At 43.9% G+C, this 20,270-nt stretch overlaps 1 protein-coding gene across 2 annotated transcripts in view; it reads right to left on the bottom strand.

Moving 5' to 3' along the window:
• The window catches only part of LOC144162559 (receptor-type tyrosine-protein phosphatase epsilon-like), a 151,410-nt gene that overhangs the window by 69,997 nt on the left and 61,143 nt on the right, over positions 1–20,270 (bottom strand). For both annotated transcript variants that reach the window (XM_077693149.1, XM_077693148.1), the window contains exons 9-14: positions 11,128–11,380; positions 7,887–7,926; positions 7,668–7,773; positions 6,090–6,169; positions 4,248–4,423; positions 373–460 (exon numbers count right to left, since the gene is read on the bottom strand). In XM_077693149.1, coding sequence (XP_077549275.1) covers positions 373–460; positions 4,248–4,423; positions 6,090–6,169; positions 7,668–7,773; positions 7,887–7,926; positions 11,128–11,380 — 743 coding nt within the window. The remainder of the gene's footprint in view (positions 1–372; positions 461–4,247; positions 4,424–6,089; positions 6,170–7,667; positions 7,774–7,886; positions 7,927–11,127; positions 11,381–20,270) is intronic.

Genomic DNA, 20,270 nt, shown 5'->3' with positions numbered 1-20,270 from the left:
TTGATGCATACTAGGTGCAATGTACTAGTTCAAGGACGGTAACAAGAGGAAGAACCCACAGGACGAACGGCAGTCCTGTGGTTTTGAAATTTCTGTCCTTCATTCGTAGCATGTTTTGAGGCATGAATGCATTGTTTCAGAAATATTTTCCTGAGTGCTACACATCTCTCCAGAGCGATTTATTGAGTAAAACTTAAAGCACGTCTTGACAGGCTTCTTAAAAATATAAAAAGGAAAAAACGCCACACACAAATTGTTTTCTGCAGTAATTGGAAGTTTACTACGCGGTACTAGGCCTGAATATTTCCAGAGATGCTGTTGCACGCACGGCGCAAAACAAGTAGCGATCGGCGTGCACACAGTTGGCCTTACATGGAAGTTTACATCCGTCCCGATTCTTTGGCTTGTTTTGTGGTTCCTTGGCGATGTCCCAGCAATGCAGTTGTCCTTTCGGCAGGTTCTGTATTTAAAAATGCTGGCTTATAAAAAGATCCTAAACCACCAGCACAAATACCACAAAAAGGGACTACACCTGAGACGACAGTGCGTCGATAAATTTGAAGCATAATATAGGATGACGCTACAAAAACATTTATTTCCATTAGCACGGCTCACCTGTCACGTATCACACAGTTTGACTTCATCGAAAATGCTGAAGTTTTTATCATTAGCTGCATAGTTGTTTTCCTGGAAAAAAACTACCTTAGCTGGAAGTGTTTGGCTTAGATAGACAAATTTTCAGTCCTTCAATCTTTCCCTATGATCCCTCATGTAATTGCAGCAACTCCGTAATCTTGCCTTCATCGGCATCATTATCAACCGGCGCACGCTTAGAACACCTTGAGGACTTTTTCTCCATTAGCGGAAGGCCTTCCCACGCCATCTGTCAATTCAACATTGCCGCAGTGTACAGCCTCACGTCGCCAGGGAACGGGAACGCCGCGGTGTCGCAAGAGGTCAGCTCAGCGACCCCAAAAAGAGCTGGCAAAATTGCCTTGTACCACGAGATGTGCGAGCACTGCTCGTTGTTTGCACAATCGACGATTCCATCTTTTACTGTGAATGCGCAAGTTCCCAAAAAGAACAACGCAGCGAAAGCACAGTTAGGCCGCCAATTCAACTGTCATGACGCAGCACCACGCCTCATCTTGTCGTAGACAATATAGTTTCCCTCGCACGTCTGCGACCACCGGAAGTTCCTAATTCCGGTGGACGCTATCTTGCTGTCGAGTAAAACCGTCCCACTTGGTCAACAGCTACCGCTTGACGATCAACGACGCAGGGACTCTTCCTTGCTAGACACGAACACGGCACATATATATGCAGACATTTCTAAGCCTTTCTGAGCCCGCGTGTCTACATACCCAATGCTGCATTTCCGTATAAGCACATCTTAGCCTAACCATACAGTCGCTTCTTCATTGATTATGACGTCTAACGCCCCGACCAAGCACAGCAGATGAGTCCCGCCGTAGTGGAGAGCTCCAGAATAATTTGACTACCTGAAGATCTTTAATGTTCGCCTAAATATCGAACACAGGTGCGTATTCACTTTCACCTCCATCAGAAAAGCGGCCGCTGCGGCTGGGAATCGAAAACGTGCGCTTTGGATCAGCAGCGCAACGCTTTAGCAACTGAGCCACAGAGGCGTGTCCCACGGTCGCTTAGATTCCACTCATGTGCCCAAGGTGCTGCGACTTAGGTGGGGACCACTTAAAGATACCATCATCATCGGCTTTACCAGCATCAGTGTCATAATTATCAATCAGCTCACGCTAAGAAATGCTAGTGTCCTCGAACTCTAACAGCGCACACTCCTCCACTGCTGGTTTACCACCATAGCAGAGCCGGCCCTGGCAGAACCATTCAAACCTGAATATACGTGAACTCGCCAACCCTACCTCTTCGACTGCCTACAAGTTACAAGTACAAATTACAAACAACTTACAAATTAGCTACAAGTATTAGGTCTGCGCTAAAAGGGAACAGTATGGTCAAACAAAGCCACGAATGTATTCTGTCAGCTTTATAACCTAGCCGAAATTTAGTACAGTTAATTGCCCGTTTGAAAGGTCAATCATGTGCCTACTTAGTGCTGCAGCCTACGAAACCTATTCAGGGTTTATTTCGCTGGATGTACACAGCATCTGTGAAACTGATCATTCCCATTCTTGCCAGAAGACTAGCCGTAGGGTCGCGCATCGTGGACATACTGAAGACAACGAGCACTAAGGAGTGCGCCCAGGCCGATGCTCAGAAAAACAGGATTTTTTAGGCGTATTCAAATGTTGCACCGCGTATTGAGTTGCCAGGTGTGTACTCACTACAAGTTAGGAACTTCCATGTTATGTTGACTGATATGGCGGAATGTCATCTGGTAGTGGGTAAAGAAGCTATGATTCCCATGTAGACCCTAACTACATCGTTTCGACGAGCAACAATTGCCTTTCTTTTATGGGTAATGTAAACATAATTGTCCTTATGATGTAAAAAAATCTGGGTAACACCCAGGTGGTAGCGTGGAAATTTGGGCTTGTTGGTTCATAACTTACAAATATATAGCAGAGAAGACAAGAGACACAGACAAGTAGACACACACGGCGCTAAACCGTGTGTGTCTACTTGCCTGTGTCTCTCGTCTTCTGCGCTATATATTTGTAACCAAGGTGGTATTACTTTTCATAAAATGTACTTGCGTACAAAGATAAGGTGAAAATTTGAGCCTGCACTGTTTTGTAGTTGCCATAATGTTTTCTTTTTCTCAGCTGCCTGTCTGAAATATCTAAGTTAAATATAAATTGATGCTGCCCTTTGGATGGCTTCAAGTCTAGCGAAGTGTTTAGGCGTTGATGACTGACTTTGCAGAAAGCAAAAGACACGAACTGGGTCTACGGTCGTTACAAGATATTGTGCCAGTAGGTAGATAGAAATAAACCGCAAATTAGCAGTTATAAAAATACTGTATTTTAAATATACTTTCAAGAAACGATATGTCTCTCGAAAGAATAAATCTATAATTGGTTTTGGTAGTCGCCTTAGGTTTTAGGTACACAATTTTGAGATTTTAAACTGGCGAACCTGATCCTACCGTAACCTTGTTATCTTACTCGTTGTTTCAAACATTTTCAAGGTGTCCCATTTCACTACTGCTTTTCTATATTAGCGGGTTTACAAGGAGTTCCTAGCAACTTGCAATATCGATAGTGGAATGTGGCATTTCTGAGCTACAACTCCCTCCTGGCGTTACTTCCACTTCGATGGTCACTCGTTTTCACAGTTCTACAGTTTTAGAGGGACGGAAATGCACCAAGTTGAGGCTGGCACACCTGCTGCCCAATTGTAATTTTCTGAAGCTAACACCAGTGCCTACCGATACAGCTAATTGATTTCAGTCACAGGTACGCATGTCATCAACATTTTCAAGAACTCTGAGGATTATGAAGGAATGGAAAAAAATGTACGAGTAAGAGCCAACAGCTTTCAAATCCCGCATGCGTTCTTGCAGTCTCATCAGATATGATCACATATCTTCAATTTTGACACGCTCCAGTTAACCAAATGAGTGTAGATTCTTAGGAACCAACTTGACCTTTAGAGAATTCTTGAAATATAAGGGTCTTTTAAAGTGTTCTGTTGCACATTAACTCATGATTTATACAGCTGGATAATATTTTGAGCAATCTTTCGCATTAAGACTCCGAGGCGTCAGTGCGCTCAATATCTTACAAATGACATGGTACCCATATTCAATTGTATATTCGACGACCAGCCATTTCTCTTCAACAGGTTGAGGTACCGCAGGCCTAGCAGCACGTAAAGAATTTCCCAATTGCAACACACATGATGGAATGTAGGGTTTAACCTGGTTTAACGCCGGCGCCGCCACGAACGCGATGAGGCGCGCCCTAGTGGAGGGTTCCGGATTACGTTTGACCTCCTGGGGATCCTTAACATGCGCCGAAATCTCGTACACACGGGCGTTTTTGCTTTTCGCTGCATCAAAAAAGCGGCAGCTACGGCTGTGAATCGAACCCGCATCCTCGCGCTCAGCAGCACAACGCCTTAGCCACCGAGCCACCACGGCGGGGGCTACAGATGATATGCTGATAATGCACCGTGGTTCTGATAGACTTCTGTGTAATGAAATTTTGTCCAGTTTACGGTGTTTTTGTACGACACGAAGTTTGCCATTGAACAAGCCACAGTACAATCAGTCTTGAAACGACCATTGTGCCCTCAATACCAACCATGTACTCCTTTTCGAGAATGCCTTCTGCCTCCGCCTGTATGACATGCTGTCGAAGCTGCTTCACGAGCACTGGCTTTGACGGGAGGCCTCCGCTTCGGATCGATGCCATGGGTAGATATTCGCCGGTGTCGATGATAAGCGTCTTCTGTGACCCTGACATGCTGTTTTCTTTCACTGTAACATGAATGACATTGTTGTCTTGTGGGTTTAGCACGTACAGACGTCCACTGTCTTAGCTGGACCAGATGTTAACCCACGCATTGCGTCTTGCGGTATAAATGCAAGACGATTTATTCATAACTGCTGCATTCCTCTCAAGCTTAAGGGGGAACCAAAGTCATCAAAATTTACATGAGCAGTTTTTCGCTAAAAATGTTGAGATTGTTCACGTGGAAGTCGAATCTGATGTTCCAGTTCACCTGGTGCACGACTGTACGCGTTCATTACTTACCCTTTTCCAGATTGTACTGACAAAAAAAGTTGTGCAGAACGTAAACACCAAGCGAGTACATTATATTGCTACAAGAGAAAGAAGATGTTGGGTTCATCTGAACGGCAATTTGTTTTACGGTCTCTTCAGAACTCTACAATTGAGATTGATGGACACTATACTGTTTAGTTGTGGAATCCTGGCAAAGAGAAAAAATAGAAAGTGAAATTTCCTGCAGGGCAATGAAAACTTAAAAAAAAGAAGTTTGGTTGGTTTTTTAAAATAACGATGGTTCTTTCCCAGGAAATACTTCCCTAGACGACTTAACAGGTCAAACACGTAGAATCAGCAGGGCTGACCGCAGAAGAGCGTTACAACGAGTCATTAGCGCTGCATTGAGAAAAAATGTACAAAACCACCGTACATAAAAAATGACACCTTAAATGCACAAAAAGCGCAGGAGAGCAGACTGAATCCGACGACAAAAGTTTTCACAGCAAGTCTGAAATAATTGAAACGTAAGTTTAGGTACAAAATTGAAAGAACGACATTCTATTGTGAATGCTTTCGTTCATGCCCTAGATTTCGAATTCAGTAAAATGTAGCAGTTACTAAGAACACCGGCGATGAGTCTTAATTTATTTACCAGTGAGGAAATGCACTTTGTGCAATTTACAGAAGTTATGTCCGTGCTGCCTGTCGCAATACCAAACCGAAACACCAAACAGAGAGTTGGGTTGAACAATATATTAGGAGATGCGGGAAAACGTTATGTCCCTTTACAATAACACCAAAATTTTTGTCTAAACGGCAATGTTAGAGAAATTTATTCGTTGATTTCATTCAATACGTGTCACCCTCCACATACTCGTATTGCAATTTGTGTTTCACGAATTGTGTTCATAAAACGGCAAGGCTTTTACGCAGCCTACAAAAAACAGACCTGCAGTGGAATGGTTCCCAGCAATTCGCCCTACTCGACCACTACTCCCCCCCCACGTGAAAAATTCCAGATATCTTTCTTGAAACCAGCGCCAAATGGGTAATACGTATAGCATGGTTGTGAATGAAGTGTTATTTTTCGAGCTTTTATAGTACTTTACAGTATTTCTGTGATAACTAGCCTAGAGTTCATACAAACCCAAACTACTTTATAAATAGTTTTTTTTAATTGCTTTGACAAACCTTTACTCAGAAACTGGACGATGTGCGTACAGTTGTTTCTCAAACTTTATCATGGGGCCAGTCCCAGGTTTATAACAATACTATTTCTTGCAGCTTGTTGCTGTCATGGTATTTTAACAGTGTGACTCTTTTTAACGAGTCGTGTTTTACAGCGATACAGCTTGAATGGCACCGTCTATTTTATCCATCTTTTTGAATCATAGCTACAAAAATGTCAGCACTTACACTTAGAGAGCTTCGTTACGTTTTTCTTAAGGGCTTCCATTCTGGGAATATTCGACGTGTAGGCTACAGCTGCTTTTTTGCTGAAAAGAAGGGAAGAGTTTTCACGTGTTACATCCCTGGATGAGAGTATACAAATTATGCTTAGTTCGGAGGCGTCTTCTCTGCAGAAACGCCAGCAATGGCCTGTATAATTCAAAGCATAATCAATGCGGCATGCCCTGCTTTTGTTGATAACCGAAAACGAAACATTCCGCCTCTAGTGTACGTATTATACGTGCTTGTTTCAAATGAACCTGTGTAAACAATACCCGACTGAGAAGCCACGTTACACATTTTTGTATTACATAGACTTGTAAACCTTCGGAATGAACCGCCGGGAATGTCAATATCTCGCTTAGTGTGAGTATAAATATTTGTTTGAGTTTTCAGAAATGGGCGAAATTTTTTGGGTACTACTTAAAATAACTGGCTGTTTAAACTATACAATTGAAGCCTGCTTTTGTTTGAGGGAAGGCATTTTCGCTGCGCAAGATTTTGTAAGGCCTGTTTCAGGCCAGCATTTGCCCTGGTCTTGGCATCTGAGAGGCGCAAACAGTAAAATCCAGGATATGTGTAACTACGGTGGGAACACCTTTACACAGAGTCATCCACTTTTGTTAAACTCCAAAGATCCTTTTTTTCCACTTCGTTCTCTCATCTGATTTGTGTTACGCCTCCAGCAACGATTATTCCAAGGCTTGGCCCCCGCATGTACTGACGTATGCAATGCTTTAGGATTTATGGGTGCAGAGGTATACAAGATTTCCGAATCCAGAATCCCTCGACGTTTCAAGAATAAAACTTGAGCGAACGCGTATAGCATGTGGCAGTTCTTTGTTTTCAACCCGAATAAAGGAATTTCACAACTCTTAATAAAATCCTCTTGGACAGGAACGGCCCTCAGAAATGGTTATTCCCTGTCACCTCTTCGCCCCTAAAGCACATTTGTCTATGTAAGTAATGCATTAGACATCCTAGCACGACCATCCAATGCTTAGCAGCTGCTTGGCTGCTAAGCTACCGATAATTTGCATTTGTAAGCTAAAATCTCGTACCATAAACTTCTGCCACCTTTAGTGGGCTCGCAAACTATAAAACGGAGTTCGAAAAAAGTGATCGTGGAAAGTGTTTGATCCACTCCTAATTTTCTCCTCTGTTTCCCCATAGCTTTAAACCAGCCCCCATTCCCTTCGAGTCTTTAAAAGCACTAACATGTATGCACCTTATAGGGCAAGTCTTCTCTGCAAAAGGGTACCGGCTGCATTAAAAATTCAAGCTATGTTTTGCAGCCCTTTGACTGTTGTACTGTCGCCAAAATTGTTGCATGCCACTGCTCGCACTAATGGTTTGATTGTTTCAAAAACAACTAAAGTAATAATTTTGCACTGAGATTGGTACTTTGAACAATTCTGTATCTACGGAATTCATACAACACCTACTGTGCGAAACAACTGTCCTCGGGCTGTCCAATATAGCATTCGAATTTCACAGATTATACGAAGAGGAAGAACGCTTCGTTACCAAGCTATGCGAACTCACCGGATACGGTACCGTGTTAACAAACCGGCTACGATGATCAGAATCAGAATCACTGCTACACCTCCAATGATGGCGCCAACGTCCGCTGTGTTGCTGCTAGTGTTCACTGCATGGAACACACAGGCAGATTACATTGCACCCTAAATGTTCAAAACTCAGTTTTGTTTTTATCTCAGCAAAAAAGGTATAACGTTTTTTCAAGCAGACATGTGCACTCACCTATAACCGGAGCAGTAAGGCGATATCCGTAGAGCACTTCCTGTGAATTGTGATGAAGGAAGCATGTTTGACCTGTGTACGATGAGCTTCCGTTTTTGGGGGAAGGTCAGAAACATTTGGACGAGAAGTTTCCCAACCCTATACAAATCATATTACTCCTTTGATGATATAGTAGATAGCATCTCACTTTTTCCAGCACACTGATGTGGACACTTTTTGAGCACATTTCTGGATTTGTTCCCGGCTTCCGAAGGCCAGTGCGTACAATATCCAGACCTTAATGATAAGAGTCAAGGCCTTACAATTGCGAACATGGGATTCCGGTGGTGGGACTGAGTTTTGCGCAGCGTCTGGATACCCCCTTCAACATCGTGAAAATCACCGAAGAACGCATGTCACTATGCCTCGATGTGACACCTCAGAATAAATCACACAGGGAAAAAGTTACGAATGTTTTTCTTGAATGGTTGCCTATTGCAACACAAGCAAACGTTTGTCTAATAAACTTCGTTGGATTGCGTGTTGCTTTGTTTCACTTTGAGCAGTTACCTATGTTCGCAGTCCTCCAGAATTTCGGTTCTCAGCGTTAACATGCCGAAAAATTGGTTCGTTCACCGAGAGAAACCAGATCGCTTTAACTAGTGACATTGATTAACTTTTTTTTGCTTGAGGACTACCTGTAAGAATATATCAGGATGCATTATGCTCCGTATAGCCATATTTGAAGTTGAAAAACGAATAACCTTTCAAAATACACCCACAACTTCAAACTGAATAGCTATAAGGCCCCTCGTGATTTTAACTCAACCTCTCAATGACCGCTCATTCCAAACAACACATGCGCTCATTAATACGTTTCAGCAAAGGTATTGCTTCCTGACGTAGCCCTCCTTTTATACTCGCTGGACTGCCCAAGCTTTAAAACTTGCAGCCTCAAACTGTTAACGACCTCCCGTCCCCCACGATCGAATCGTAAGGAAAGCGATTAGAGTTCGCGCGACGCAGCTCGCAACGCCAAACTGAAAGAATTCTACGCAAGGGAGTGGATTCGTGAGTTGAATGTGGTCCTCAATGTTCACTTTTGAATAACCGTACTGTTGTAGGTTTTATTACTTTAATTTTGGTCACCGCTGCGTCCTTGGATATGCGACGAGTTTCTTAGTGACAGCAACATATCGGCATAAATTACCCACCCACCGTTTATAGTAGTAGTTTAGCAATTTTGGAAGCTCTTTAGAACTGTCTTTCACACACTGCAAATGCTGTGGTGTTTTTTTTAGCTTCGAGGTCCCGTAACTTGCTAAAGAGCAACTACAAAAAAGGCGTCGCCAAATACAACCAGCAAGAACACTCTCTTCACTAGCAAGCCTGGTGAGATGAGAACACACAAGCTGCACATACCGAATTCAACGGGGTGCGGCGGCACTAGTTAGCATGCATGGTTAAAAGAAATCGTCAACTCATTTATGCACCAACTTACTGTGGCGGCAGACGTGACGCACTGTAAAACACCATTTCATGCTTATGAGTTGTTTGCTAAAAGCTAGGGGCTTGGCCTACGAGTCGCCTTCTATATAAGAAACTGCATTTTATTGCCTGCCAACCAATCTACGTATTCTGTGTGGTAAAGACCAAGCAACCGTTCGGCCGCCCACTGTGTCGGAGTAGTTAGGAACTTAGCTCACTATTAAAGAATCGAGATACAGTGAAACTAGTTAAACCGTGCCTGACGTGGAGGCGAAGTACGTACCAAGCGGCACTACGGTTAATCCTAATGCAGTAGGTTAAAGAAAAACCGAGTTGAGGATTCAGATTAACAATGTGTTAAAAGAAACTACTGCTTATGCGGTACGATTTAACGAGATTTCACTGTATATTGCAGCGCATCACTTGTAGATTTTATTAGCGGTTGCCAATAAGCAAAGTCCTGTGCTACACACCCTTGCTTGAAAGAGTTGTCAACATACATAATGCTTGGTGTGTTCTCGAAAAACAAACTGCGTCCAAATTAACGGCGAAAGAAACACACGAGGACACCGCAACTGCAGACTAACAACTGCTTTATAATTACACACATCAAAACCATAAATGCCAAAGCGCCGAATCGACCCGCTCTAGAATCGTCCTCGGCGCACTTGTTCTGTTGCAGTTTTTTTTTTGAGGTGCATCATTACCAACTCGCCAAATTTCAACAATTTTATAGTGTTTGTTACTGAGCTGCAGGGCTCAAAATAAACGGGGGTCAAGAAGCACGCCGTTTTCTTCCAAGGACCTTTTCTGTTTTAGCAACACGCGAAATAGTGGCGAGAGATTCTCCAGCTACGCACACATATCCGTGCCACGTAAAGGAGACACTTGTGTGTTTTCTTCATATGGTCTTTTTGGAGGCCTTTTTTACGCCATAGCAACTTTTTTAAACCAGAAATAAACCCCACCGTGAAAAGAAAGAAACTTCGAGACTCAGTTACTGGTGATATGCCTTGCAGGTCCCCTAGGCTACTTGTGCGCTAGCATCGCTGGCATACACTCTGCCGCCAGGGGTAGTGTTTGGTTAATTTTGCGTACGTATAATTTTCTCTCTTTTCAAGTGACTGATTACTTCTTGCAAAACAAAACAAAATGCGACGAAAATATGTCCGAACCCTTCTGGAACGGCATGTTCCTACCACAATAAGGCTATTATTTAAACATTGAGGATTAATTTCTGGCCCCAACTGGTACAAATCCGCACAAATGTCCCAAACACAGAAAAACCGAGCCAAACGAAGAAAAACCGCATTTTTCTCCTTGTTTAGTTTCTCGTTATCTCGCTCTGGAGTAGAGACGGCATCATATCATTCTACTCCGTTTACGCATGCCGCAGCATGCCATGGTGAACTCGATCATCGTAGCGTACCGCGCCAAAGGGCGCAATGGTGACTCGCCAAGAACTTTAAAGACGTGTGGGACCGGTGAACTAACACTTGCACTTCTCTTACTGAAAACGCCGGATATTCGCTGCTGGAGGGAAAGCCGGGTTCTTTCATGGTTAGGAAGGCTCCGGGTCATGAGTTAATAATGAGCAACCCAAGTCCTCCCGTACTGAGAAGCCCGAGTCCTCACCTATTAGTGGGGAGTGGCTCATGATGGCGATAAATTTGAGGATGCAATCAGATACGTTCCTATGACCGTACAACCACGTAATATTTATTTTTTGTAGCCATACGTGATATTCCCTAATAAGAGTGCATAAATTACTTACGCCTGCAAAGTTGCTCTCGGCAACCAAACCAAAGCGATAGGGCGTTGCGTCAGTGAGGGGTGGATTCTCAAAATGTTCTGTACCGTTCCCGCTGCCAACCACAAAATTAACCGGGCCTTTGTCCAGCTGGCCGGGAGTCAGGTGAGCAGCCACGTAGTATCCTTGTCGCATATCCTGGGCGGTGCTGAAGTTGACGAGCTTCGGCGGCTCGTCAATGCTTTTACCTCCTCGAACCACAAGTAGGTAGTATCCGCTGTTTGATCGTGAGGAACAGAAACAAAATATCATATTTGAGCACACTTAACGCAGCTGTGAAATGCATGATGTATTTACTTCTACATTTTGGTTTCGCTCGACGCACCACCCGAAAGGGCACAACCAAAGGGAAGCCTTCTGTCTCTCCTCCCAAACTTTCAAGCGCTGCTGCTCTTGTCTTCCTCTGACACCCCACGGCATTTTTAATACACCACCAGATGGCGCTCACCTCCCCGAATCCCGGCCCTTCACCACCACACCAGACTTTAGTGATCCTACGGAACATCCCGCAGTCGGCCCAGTAAAGTGTTACCGCTAATATCGTCAGCAGCTAGCGAACGAAGAGGACGAGAACGCTCGAGCAAACGCTCGGCGTCACCGAATCCGGGCTGCAGCTTCGAGCTTAAGGCTGTTAAACTTTCTTTATAGCCTTCATCTATTGAAGGGCCAAATGTCTGCTGTGACTGTAGATGACGATTAGGTAGCGAAGGAAGAATTAATCGCAGCTCAGAACGGGGCCTCCTGCCTGTGTTACCTTCGTCCGTCCCTTCCTTTACTGCGACAATACACAGTCTGCGCTCATTCTCGCTGGTGGCGGGGGAGACGCCAGCTTTACGTGAGTACAGTGGGAGGACGTCGGAATCCCTCTATTCACTTTTCCCATCACGTTGCCATCAACTCAAATGCAAGCGAAAGACTTTTTTGTCCTGCGTTCCATTCAGTACAAACGAGTGGTTGTAGTTCTGATTTCAACAGCCGTGACAAGAAGACAACGGTGGTTTGTACGGCAGACTTTAAAAATTTACACTCAAACCAACGGTTACACGCCTGCAGGAAAAATCTCTGCATCGTGCGTTTTATCATGTGTCCTATTTCCAACATCCCAACCCAGGTCAAAAATCAGCGCCAAAAGTGACCATGTGTTCGCCAGATGAGTTGAGATGTTCAAAGCTTTTTGTTACGTCTGATATTCCTAGTAGCACTTGTCACTATTTTCATTCAAGTCGATTACAATCTATGCTTCCGATCCGCCTACTTTTTTTCTCATTAGTAAGCAGAGGAAAGGCAGTTTTGTTACCGCACAATGGCCATGCTGAGGAACGCGAGACTAGCCTCAAGGCTTCCGTAAAGTCTGAGGCTTATGGACACTTAAACAGTAGTTGTGGGCCGTTTGAATTTCGTATTGTCATTGGTGCGTTATGCATTGAAATCAAGGAGGACTACAAGGATCACCCATAGGGCCCGTTTCTATTATTTGATCACTTTGAGATCTTGAACGTTCTGCCAAAAATACAGGAACTCTAGTCATTGCAGCTACTTTAAAACAATCACTCAAACTATAATACAAAAGTAAACATATCGTAGGCCATAAGATTAAAGGTAATTGTAACAGAGCGTTTTCATTTGATGGTGTAGATTCAATGGCTGTTTGGTTGCCGGTAATTCGGAAGTCCAAATCAAGCATTTTTGGTAGTAAGAAAAAGTTTTAGAGGACGTTTTTTAACCATCCCTGAACTACTTCAGATGCACTTGATGGCTCGTAAGGGAAGCGAGTTGTAGCAAGTAGTGTTTTGGGCTTGTTGGATGCCATTCGCCTCATTTGAATGTTGTGAGCTTTGTGACGCAAATATAAAACAGTCCGCTATGAAATGCCAAGCCCACGCCAGTTTTGTTTTTCCTGCGTACCTCCTTCTAGGTTCCTTTGCTGGAACATCCTTAATTCGCAGAAGAAAAGCATGTAAGCAATATTAACACCCGGGAAAACCTCCGCCTTCTCATAAGGTGCTTTCCTCCTTTTCTCTAGTGTAGTTATTACCAGTTTGGGCAGGGAAGAAAAATAAGCCGGTCAACTACGCGACATCAGTGAGCGAACTCAGAACCGTAGCGCAGTGTTACGTACGCGCAATGCAGTTTATATCCAAAAAACACCATTCTACATTGCTTATAACCATAAATTTCTAAATAAAGAAAGTGAAATAAAACTTATTTCCACGCCTAGAACAAATCTCTGCGGGATTTCTTATAGCTTCTTGGAGCACGCAACCAAGACAGGCTTACGTATCTTGTATTTTTTTCATATGTTCTTGGAATGTTCGGGTGTTGTGGCAAAATCAGATGTTTATGCTAATAACGTGTGCTAGCTGCCGGGTTGGTACGACAATTTTAAGTAGCAAGAATAGGGATAGACACGAGACACACGACGGGACAAGTTCTGGCTATTTAATATGTAGGGTGAAACAAGTTGTCATTTGTTTTTTGTTTTGCATACCGTCCTTGCCCTTGTCTTACATCGGTTACTCTTTGATGGTAGCATTTTTATTTGTTGTTCGGTTCCCACAATACTGATGCTGGAACGCACGTCGTCGCTGAAGAAAAAGCCAAGTTCGCGAGTAATGCTACGCCGCTATTTGGTGAGCTGTACCATGCCCACAAAACTGTCCATTATGCCTGCAGTACTGCCTGACATGTAGCAAAATTGTTTACTCCAAAATAAAGGGTGAGATCTGGGTAAGAATAAATTGATTTCCCAGCGAAATTAGGTATATATTGAAGCCGAAGATGAAGACCTCTTATCCGTCCAACCGCGTTAATCCTGCAACGTTTGAATAAATTTTTTTCGCGATTTTGTTTACATTCCTCGACAGAGTAAGCGACTTGAGCAACACCAAACCCTCTCTTTCTGCTTTGCTGTTCGACATCACTTTAAATTTTTCTCTGCTTGTCGAAGATGCGTGACCGAGCTTTCCGATTACAGTTATACCAGCATTATTTAGAAGTGTTCCCGAGACTAGCTCAAAGCAACCTTGTCCGCATTCCTGAAGGGAATCAAATATCCTTAGTTTACTGGTACCCTTTACTTCTCAGAGTCGAGCACCTTAAACACGCGCTGTAGACAATTTTAGAGAGATGACATGCGCCTTCTTGTCTGGTTGAAGTCCTGATCAGATCGGGAACTTTTCACTCTTCTTGTGAAGGAATATATACTGACTTTGCATCCGCTTTATACCGTGGCTACAAGTGTTATGTTCGACTTTTAATGGTTTTTTAAATTGTCCTGTGCCTTTATTCAATCACGGCTGGTTCTGTAATTCTGCTCCGCTATTTAGCTTCCCCTCCTCATGAAACAGTTAGGTTGAAAATTTTTCTGTCGTCTGGTATCTCTAAAGCCATGAAGCATTTTCAGAATATTTTGGACGCTTTCGCAGTGAGGCGTCGACTTTATTCTTTTCGGTGACTCATAGTAATTTATAGTTAGCCAGGGTCTCACAAGCATGGTAGGTTAAATCGCATTCTCCACCTCACCTTATGTAAAACGTGCGAACCTCACCAACCGAATAATTTCTTTTATTCAAGTGGCCTATTATTGGTAGCGTAAAACCAAAACATAGAGCCGTTCAGCTATACTCATTCTTTCAACCAGGTTGTTCGCAATGTTACCCGTTTTGTCACCGAGTGAACACATTCTTTCGTTACCAATAAAAACACTTTTCTGCAACTAAAGATCCTCCTTTTGGCCATTCGTAGGTGCACTTGCCATCACTAGGTGGGAACGTGCTGTTGGTAATTCAGTTCGACAACTCCACCACTTCAACTTTGCCCTGTCGCTTTAAAACTAAATATTCATTCTTTTTGGATAAGTAACCTTATCTCCAGAGGTGGTTTCCAAAATTTTTCCTGTTTTTCTCGTACAGGTGGTGCTTACTGTGTGATTGTCGGAACTAGAGTGTAATTCAATATTTCTAGGTTCAGCACTTTACGCCAATAAACCGCCCTTGAAAACACTCGTCTCACTTAAAAAAGTTTCATACTTTGTGTCTAAAAAAGGTATGGGTAATAAGGATTGATTGTTTTCTACAATTCAGCGCGAGAGAAAGTTTTTGCAACAGGATATTGTGGGCAGCGAAAACGCCAAGGTCTTTCAAAGATGCACTGTTTAGATTACATCGGCCGTGGGTTAAAATTTCTTAATTCGTAGTGGTATCTTCATTTAGTAGACAGCTTAGTAGGACAGGTACACACCAGCCTCGTAGAAACCCGATTCTAGGGAGGCTGTGGCGGGCGCCAGTCTTCCTGCTCGCGCAGTAGAAGAAGAAAGGAAAGAGAAGAAACTGACTGCAAAACGATATGTAGCACTAAAGAAGCCGGTCGAAATAATTTTTACGAAAAGACAAAAAAACGTTAACTAGGCAAAAGACGCAAGTAAAATGCATTAGTAATGAAGTTGTTAAGAGGTATCGCGAGGCTGTCGCCTTTAAGGCACGTTTTAACTGCACCATGGAATTTTTTTATCGGAAAGCAACAGGCTTTCCCTAACGCAATACTGGGCAGCCATTATTTGAATGTTGTGCGTTTACATTACCCAGTTTCTTTTTTCATCAGGAGGCAATGGTGACGTGATTGCATTTTCTGGCACCGACGGCCGGAACTGCTTCTTAGCAAAAACATTTCAAACAATAAGCTCTCATGTACACCTGAAATACCAAATGAATAAACTTTGTAGTAAAATACCGAATAAATTATCAAAAGCGCAATAAAGAAAAGCAGTTCAATTGACTTGTCCCCTGTAGCTACTAGTGCACCCGTGGAGCGAGAGAACGCACTAAAAAATGCCGCCATGCCGTAGTCGCGGCTCCTTGAATCACGCTGCCCTGGACCGACTTAGCTACCTCAAAAATCAAATAGCATAAATCTCATTTTAAAGCATTTTAACGCTACCCCAAAATATTACCATCATGCTACTAGGGCGTCGCCAGAGCTAGCGCCTCACGAGCTTTTCTCAGTCTAGGGCCTTCTGGATTAGCACCCCTTAAAGGGACACTGAAGTGATATGTAAACATTGCGGGATTACTAGCGCAAATTGTAGTCCGGAGTCCCCAGGCCATGTTTCGACCACTCTGACCACTCTGGACGCGTTTACGCGATTTTATTTTGTAGAAAAATTAATTCGAAAATGCTGTCCTCCTTTATTTATGCTCGCCCATTTTCTGTGGCGTTTTCGTGTGACGTCGAGAGGAGCTGAGCTCGCAATTGGCTGCGCTACTGCACGGCTCCCCGGCCTTCAGACGGACTCACGTCGGCCCAGCGTTTCGTCCGCCGGCCGCCGACGGGTCGTCGCAATTCGTTCGCTCAGTTGAAACGAAGCCAGGACACGTTTGTGAATGGAAGAATGTGCCTTTCTTTACTTGGTTAGTTTGTACACTGTATCTAGCTCCAAGTCAAGGTCGCTTCATACAAGCGCTGCACAAGCGCACATGCGACGCTTCGCTGACATGGTACGCCAGAAGGAAAATATAAGGCCTCTTGAAGGCGTGAGAAGAGTCAGCGAAGTCAATATAGGTACTAAGGAAATAAAATCAACTGATATTTTTACCGTACAGCGTAAAACTAGGGTGCGGGAAGCACTTTTTTGCGCTGGGCGAACAAGCACAGCGGTCAGCAGCAAGACTACGCATCTGCGTACGCTTTTCCGTCTAAGAAATGCAATTGCTAGACGTGATATACTGTGGAAACTTGGGGGATGCTTACTGCACGAGCGCAAAACAACAAATAGTCACCTAAGCTGCTTGAAATGCCGAAAGTAAATAAAAGTGTAAAGTGGTCATACAATATATACCTTATATTACCAGGGCCAGCCGAGGCCGCCCTGTGGCTGAGTTGGCTGGAGCGCTTGGTATGACGTCGCGATTGTTTTGCAAGTAGCGAGTTCGAATCCCGGCGGGTACGTGCTTTTTTTTTGTAAGTTAACTTTTTCGTTTTCCGCCGATGTTTTTTATATTGAGTTCACCTTTTTTTGGGCCGCAACGTTCATGGCTCCACGAACTAGTTCACAAAACGCGCGCAGGCTGGCACTGGCGCGCTAGCGAGTTCTCGTTGGCGTGCTGTTGCCATAAGCACCAACTCTTGCAGGCAGTGGGCACAGGCCAAAATGAACAGGCCCTTGGCCTGGTGCGAACACGCTTTTTACGATACAGGCATGAGGGAGGCAAACTCCAAATATGGGGGAAAAGCGCATGATATTTGGGCGTCTACGGGTACGCGGAGGGCGTTCATGCACTGCGTAGGTCTCGGCTAGTGAATGCTACGATTCCAAGTCGTCCTGGGAGGCTTATCTTTATGCATTTTTACAGCTGACAACATGCAGAAGCGCGGTACGGTGATTACTGAGTTATTGAGAATGCCCATCCAACAACGCCTCCGGTTGTGTTTTAAAGAAGCGAAACCGAAACTTGTTTGGTTGCTCACCTTGGGCATCGTCCAATCACGGTGCCCGCTCCTCCTAACGTCACAGCTTTAGTTGGTGCGGCCGCCGCAAACCGCGCATGGTAGTTTTTCTTCTTTCGCGCTTTGTAAAATAACTACCGATTTGTCAACCGGATAAACGACGAAAAGTGTGCTAATTTGAGCCAGTCTACGCAGTGCAAGCAAAAACGGGAGCTCGACAAATTCACTTCAGTGTCCCTTTAACAAGTGCAGACGAGTGCAGATCAGTGCTGACCAGTGAAGAGTGCAACTGGAGCTATAAATTAGTAAAAAATCAAGGTACGCTGCACCAATTGTCCAGAGCTTGCAGTGAAACTAAAAAGATGATTGTGCTGTGCGGCAGTGAAAGTACAAAGATGGCTGTTGATGGCTGCATAGCTAGTTTCCAAAGTGCTAGAACAGCAGGGAGGGTGAGTGTCCTTCTTTTGTACCTGCCCTTGATTACGGACGTTTATCATTCCTACTTTTATTTAACAAACACTCAATCTCGTTGCTACTTAGGAATTACATGCACTGCAGGTAATCGGTGCCGCCAGAAGATCACTGTACAGCGACCTGCTGTTAAGGGCTCAGTTGTGTTGTGACTCTGTCCTTTACGTTGCATGGCCAAAAACGTGCTTACGTCGTATTGGGTAGGCGGTTTGATCTGTTGGCGCTTTATGAAGCTACGAAATAAGAAAGGAGGCGATATATTCAAATAGGCCATTTCGAAGCATTCAATTTTGTCTCGGATAAGCAGCGGCGGCCGGGAAGACAGCTCTCGAAGAACAAATGAAGTTGGCGATCACCATGACGCGAACTATTCTTCCTAGAAACTTTCTGTCTCCAAAAATAACAGAATAATTTTACCACGAACTGGACGTGTCCGTAACTGAAGTTGCGATTACAGCTGCAACCGTAACACAAGCGACTTCAAAAATAGTCTGTCGCCCGCGTTATTGCGCTATATCAGGAGGAATTAGGTTTTGCTGAAGGAGGGGGAGGCTTAAAAGCGCCTTTACTAGAGAAAAAGGACATGATTTCAGCATTTTCCCAGAACAGATTAATTAAATGCAACCTGAAAAACATTAAAATTTCCGTCGACACTCTGAGCGTACTATAAAGGGTTTTTTGGCGCTGCAAGGTACGACGGGAGCTATTATGAGGCATGTAAGCGGCACTTGTTCATGCTGCTGCCGACCCATATTATTTCAGTAAAAAGTAAATCTTCTATAGATAATTAGAATAAAGATATGGACGTGTTGACCTACCGGTACAGAAGAAGACAGCTACAATGAAAACAAATGTCGGTTCCCATAATTTTAACACCACCTGAAAAGATTGTGGAACAAGGGCGGGAGGGCTGCCAATAATTATAAAGAGAAATCAGCGTTGCAGCGAGCTGGCGGGCTACTCCATACGGACACGAACGGGGCGAGAATGAGCTAAAAATCGGAGACCCAAAAATCATACAAAGAATAAAATACGCAGATAAGCACACCTGAGAACAATTAAAGGAGGAGGAGATAGCCTTTATTACATCAGGAAGACACTAGGTCAAGTGGGGAAGTGGGAGTAGAGGGTGGGATATTCGAGGCTTGGGACATCTTGAAAATAAACCGTTCAATTTGAAGCTGGTTGGCTCCTTACGAAGGCGGAAGAGGCCACGTGGGGTGAGGAGAGCTGGCTCACGGCTCTAAACTGCTCCCACTAGACCGCTTTCTAGGGATTCGTGCGCAATTAAAGAGCAATTAAAAACTGTCACCGACCATAAATGCATATAAAATTCAAAAAGACGTTTCGGCTCCTGTACGGGTGCGTTATTCACAATCAATTTTAAAGAATGTAAAACATGACGAAGTAACTGGCGTATGAAAAGGAGGTTAGAACTTCATTTGCGCTGTTTGTCGTTTCAGAAGTATCTAACAGGTTGCCAACAGATTTTTCAGAAACTGCCTACTTAGATTACAAATATGTAGCGCAGACGACGAGAGACACATACAAGTAGACACACACGGGGCTGTGTCTGTGTCTCTCGTCTTCGGCGCTACATATTTGTAAGTTATCAACCAACAAGCCCAAATTTCCACGCTACTGATGCCTACTTAGAGTAGCCAGAAATTGGACGGTATAGGGGTTCAATGAATGCCTTACACTGGCTCTGCACAATGCATGAAGAAGATATTGGCTATATTTTAAGTGCAAGTGACTAACTCAGACCGCCGAGCTTCCTTCATAGTATTCCCTTCATTTAGTTGCCATCAGGGATTCGTCTTCGTCTTACCTCGCCCGCTCATCATCAGCACATCATCGCCTGGGCTCGCGACGCCAGATCATCATCATCGTGGTCCGAAGTCCTTCCTCGGTTTCGAGCTGCTGCTTGCCGAATAAAGGGCCTTCTCGCCTTCAACAAAGCCTTCTCACCGGAGCCTCTCAATATATATTACGCCTTTAACAGGGGACAAAAAGACTCGTTTCCCTTGGGCACATGTTTCAGAAAAACTTATTTCATTAGTTTATTTAAAATTTCTCTTGTTGTTAGAATAGATAAGCGTTTCAAGAACTCATCTTTCACTGCGGCTATTCGCTTGTAAAAGCGCTTGGTGGCGGATCTTTCGGAAAGACCAAATTATACGTGCTTTCAGGTA

This window comes from Haemaphysalis longicornis, unplaced genomic scaffold, assembly GCF_048455015.1.
Source record: "Haemaphysalis longicornis isolate Haplotype H1 unplaced genomic scaffold, Haemaphysalis longicornis Haplotype H1 scaffold_12, whole genome shotgun sequence".
Lineage (NCBI taxonomy): Eukaryota > Metazoa > Arthropoda > Arachnida > Ixodida > Ixodidae > Haemaphysalis > Haemaphysalis longicornis.
Note: the sequence above shows the minus strand (reverse complement) of the source record. Positions and strands in the feature narration are given on the sequence as shown.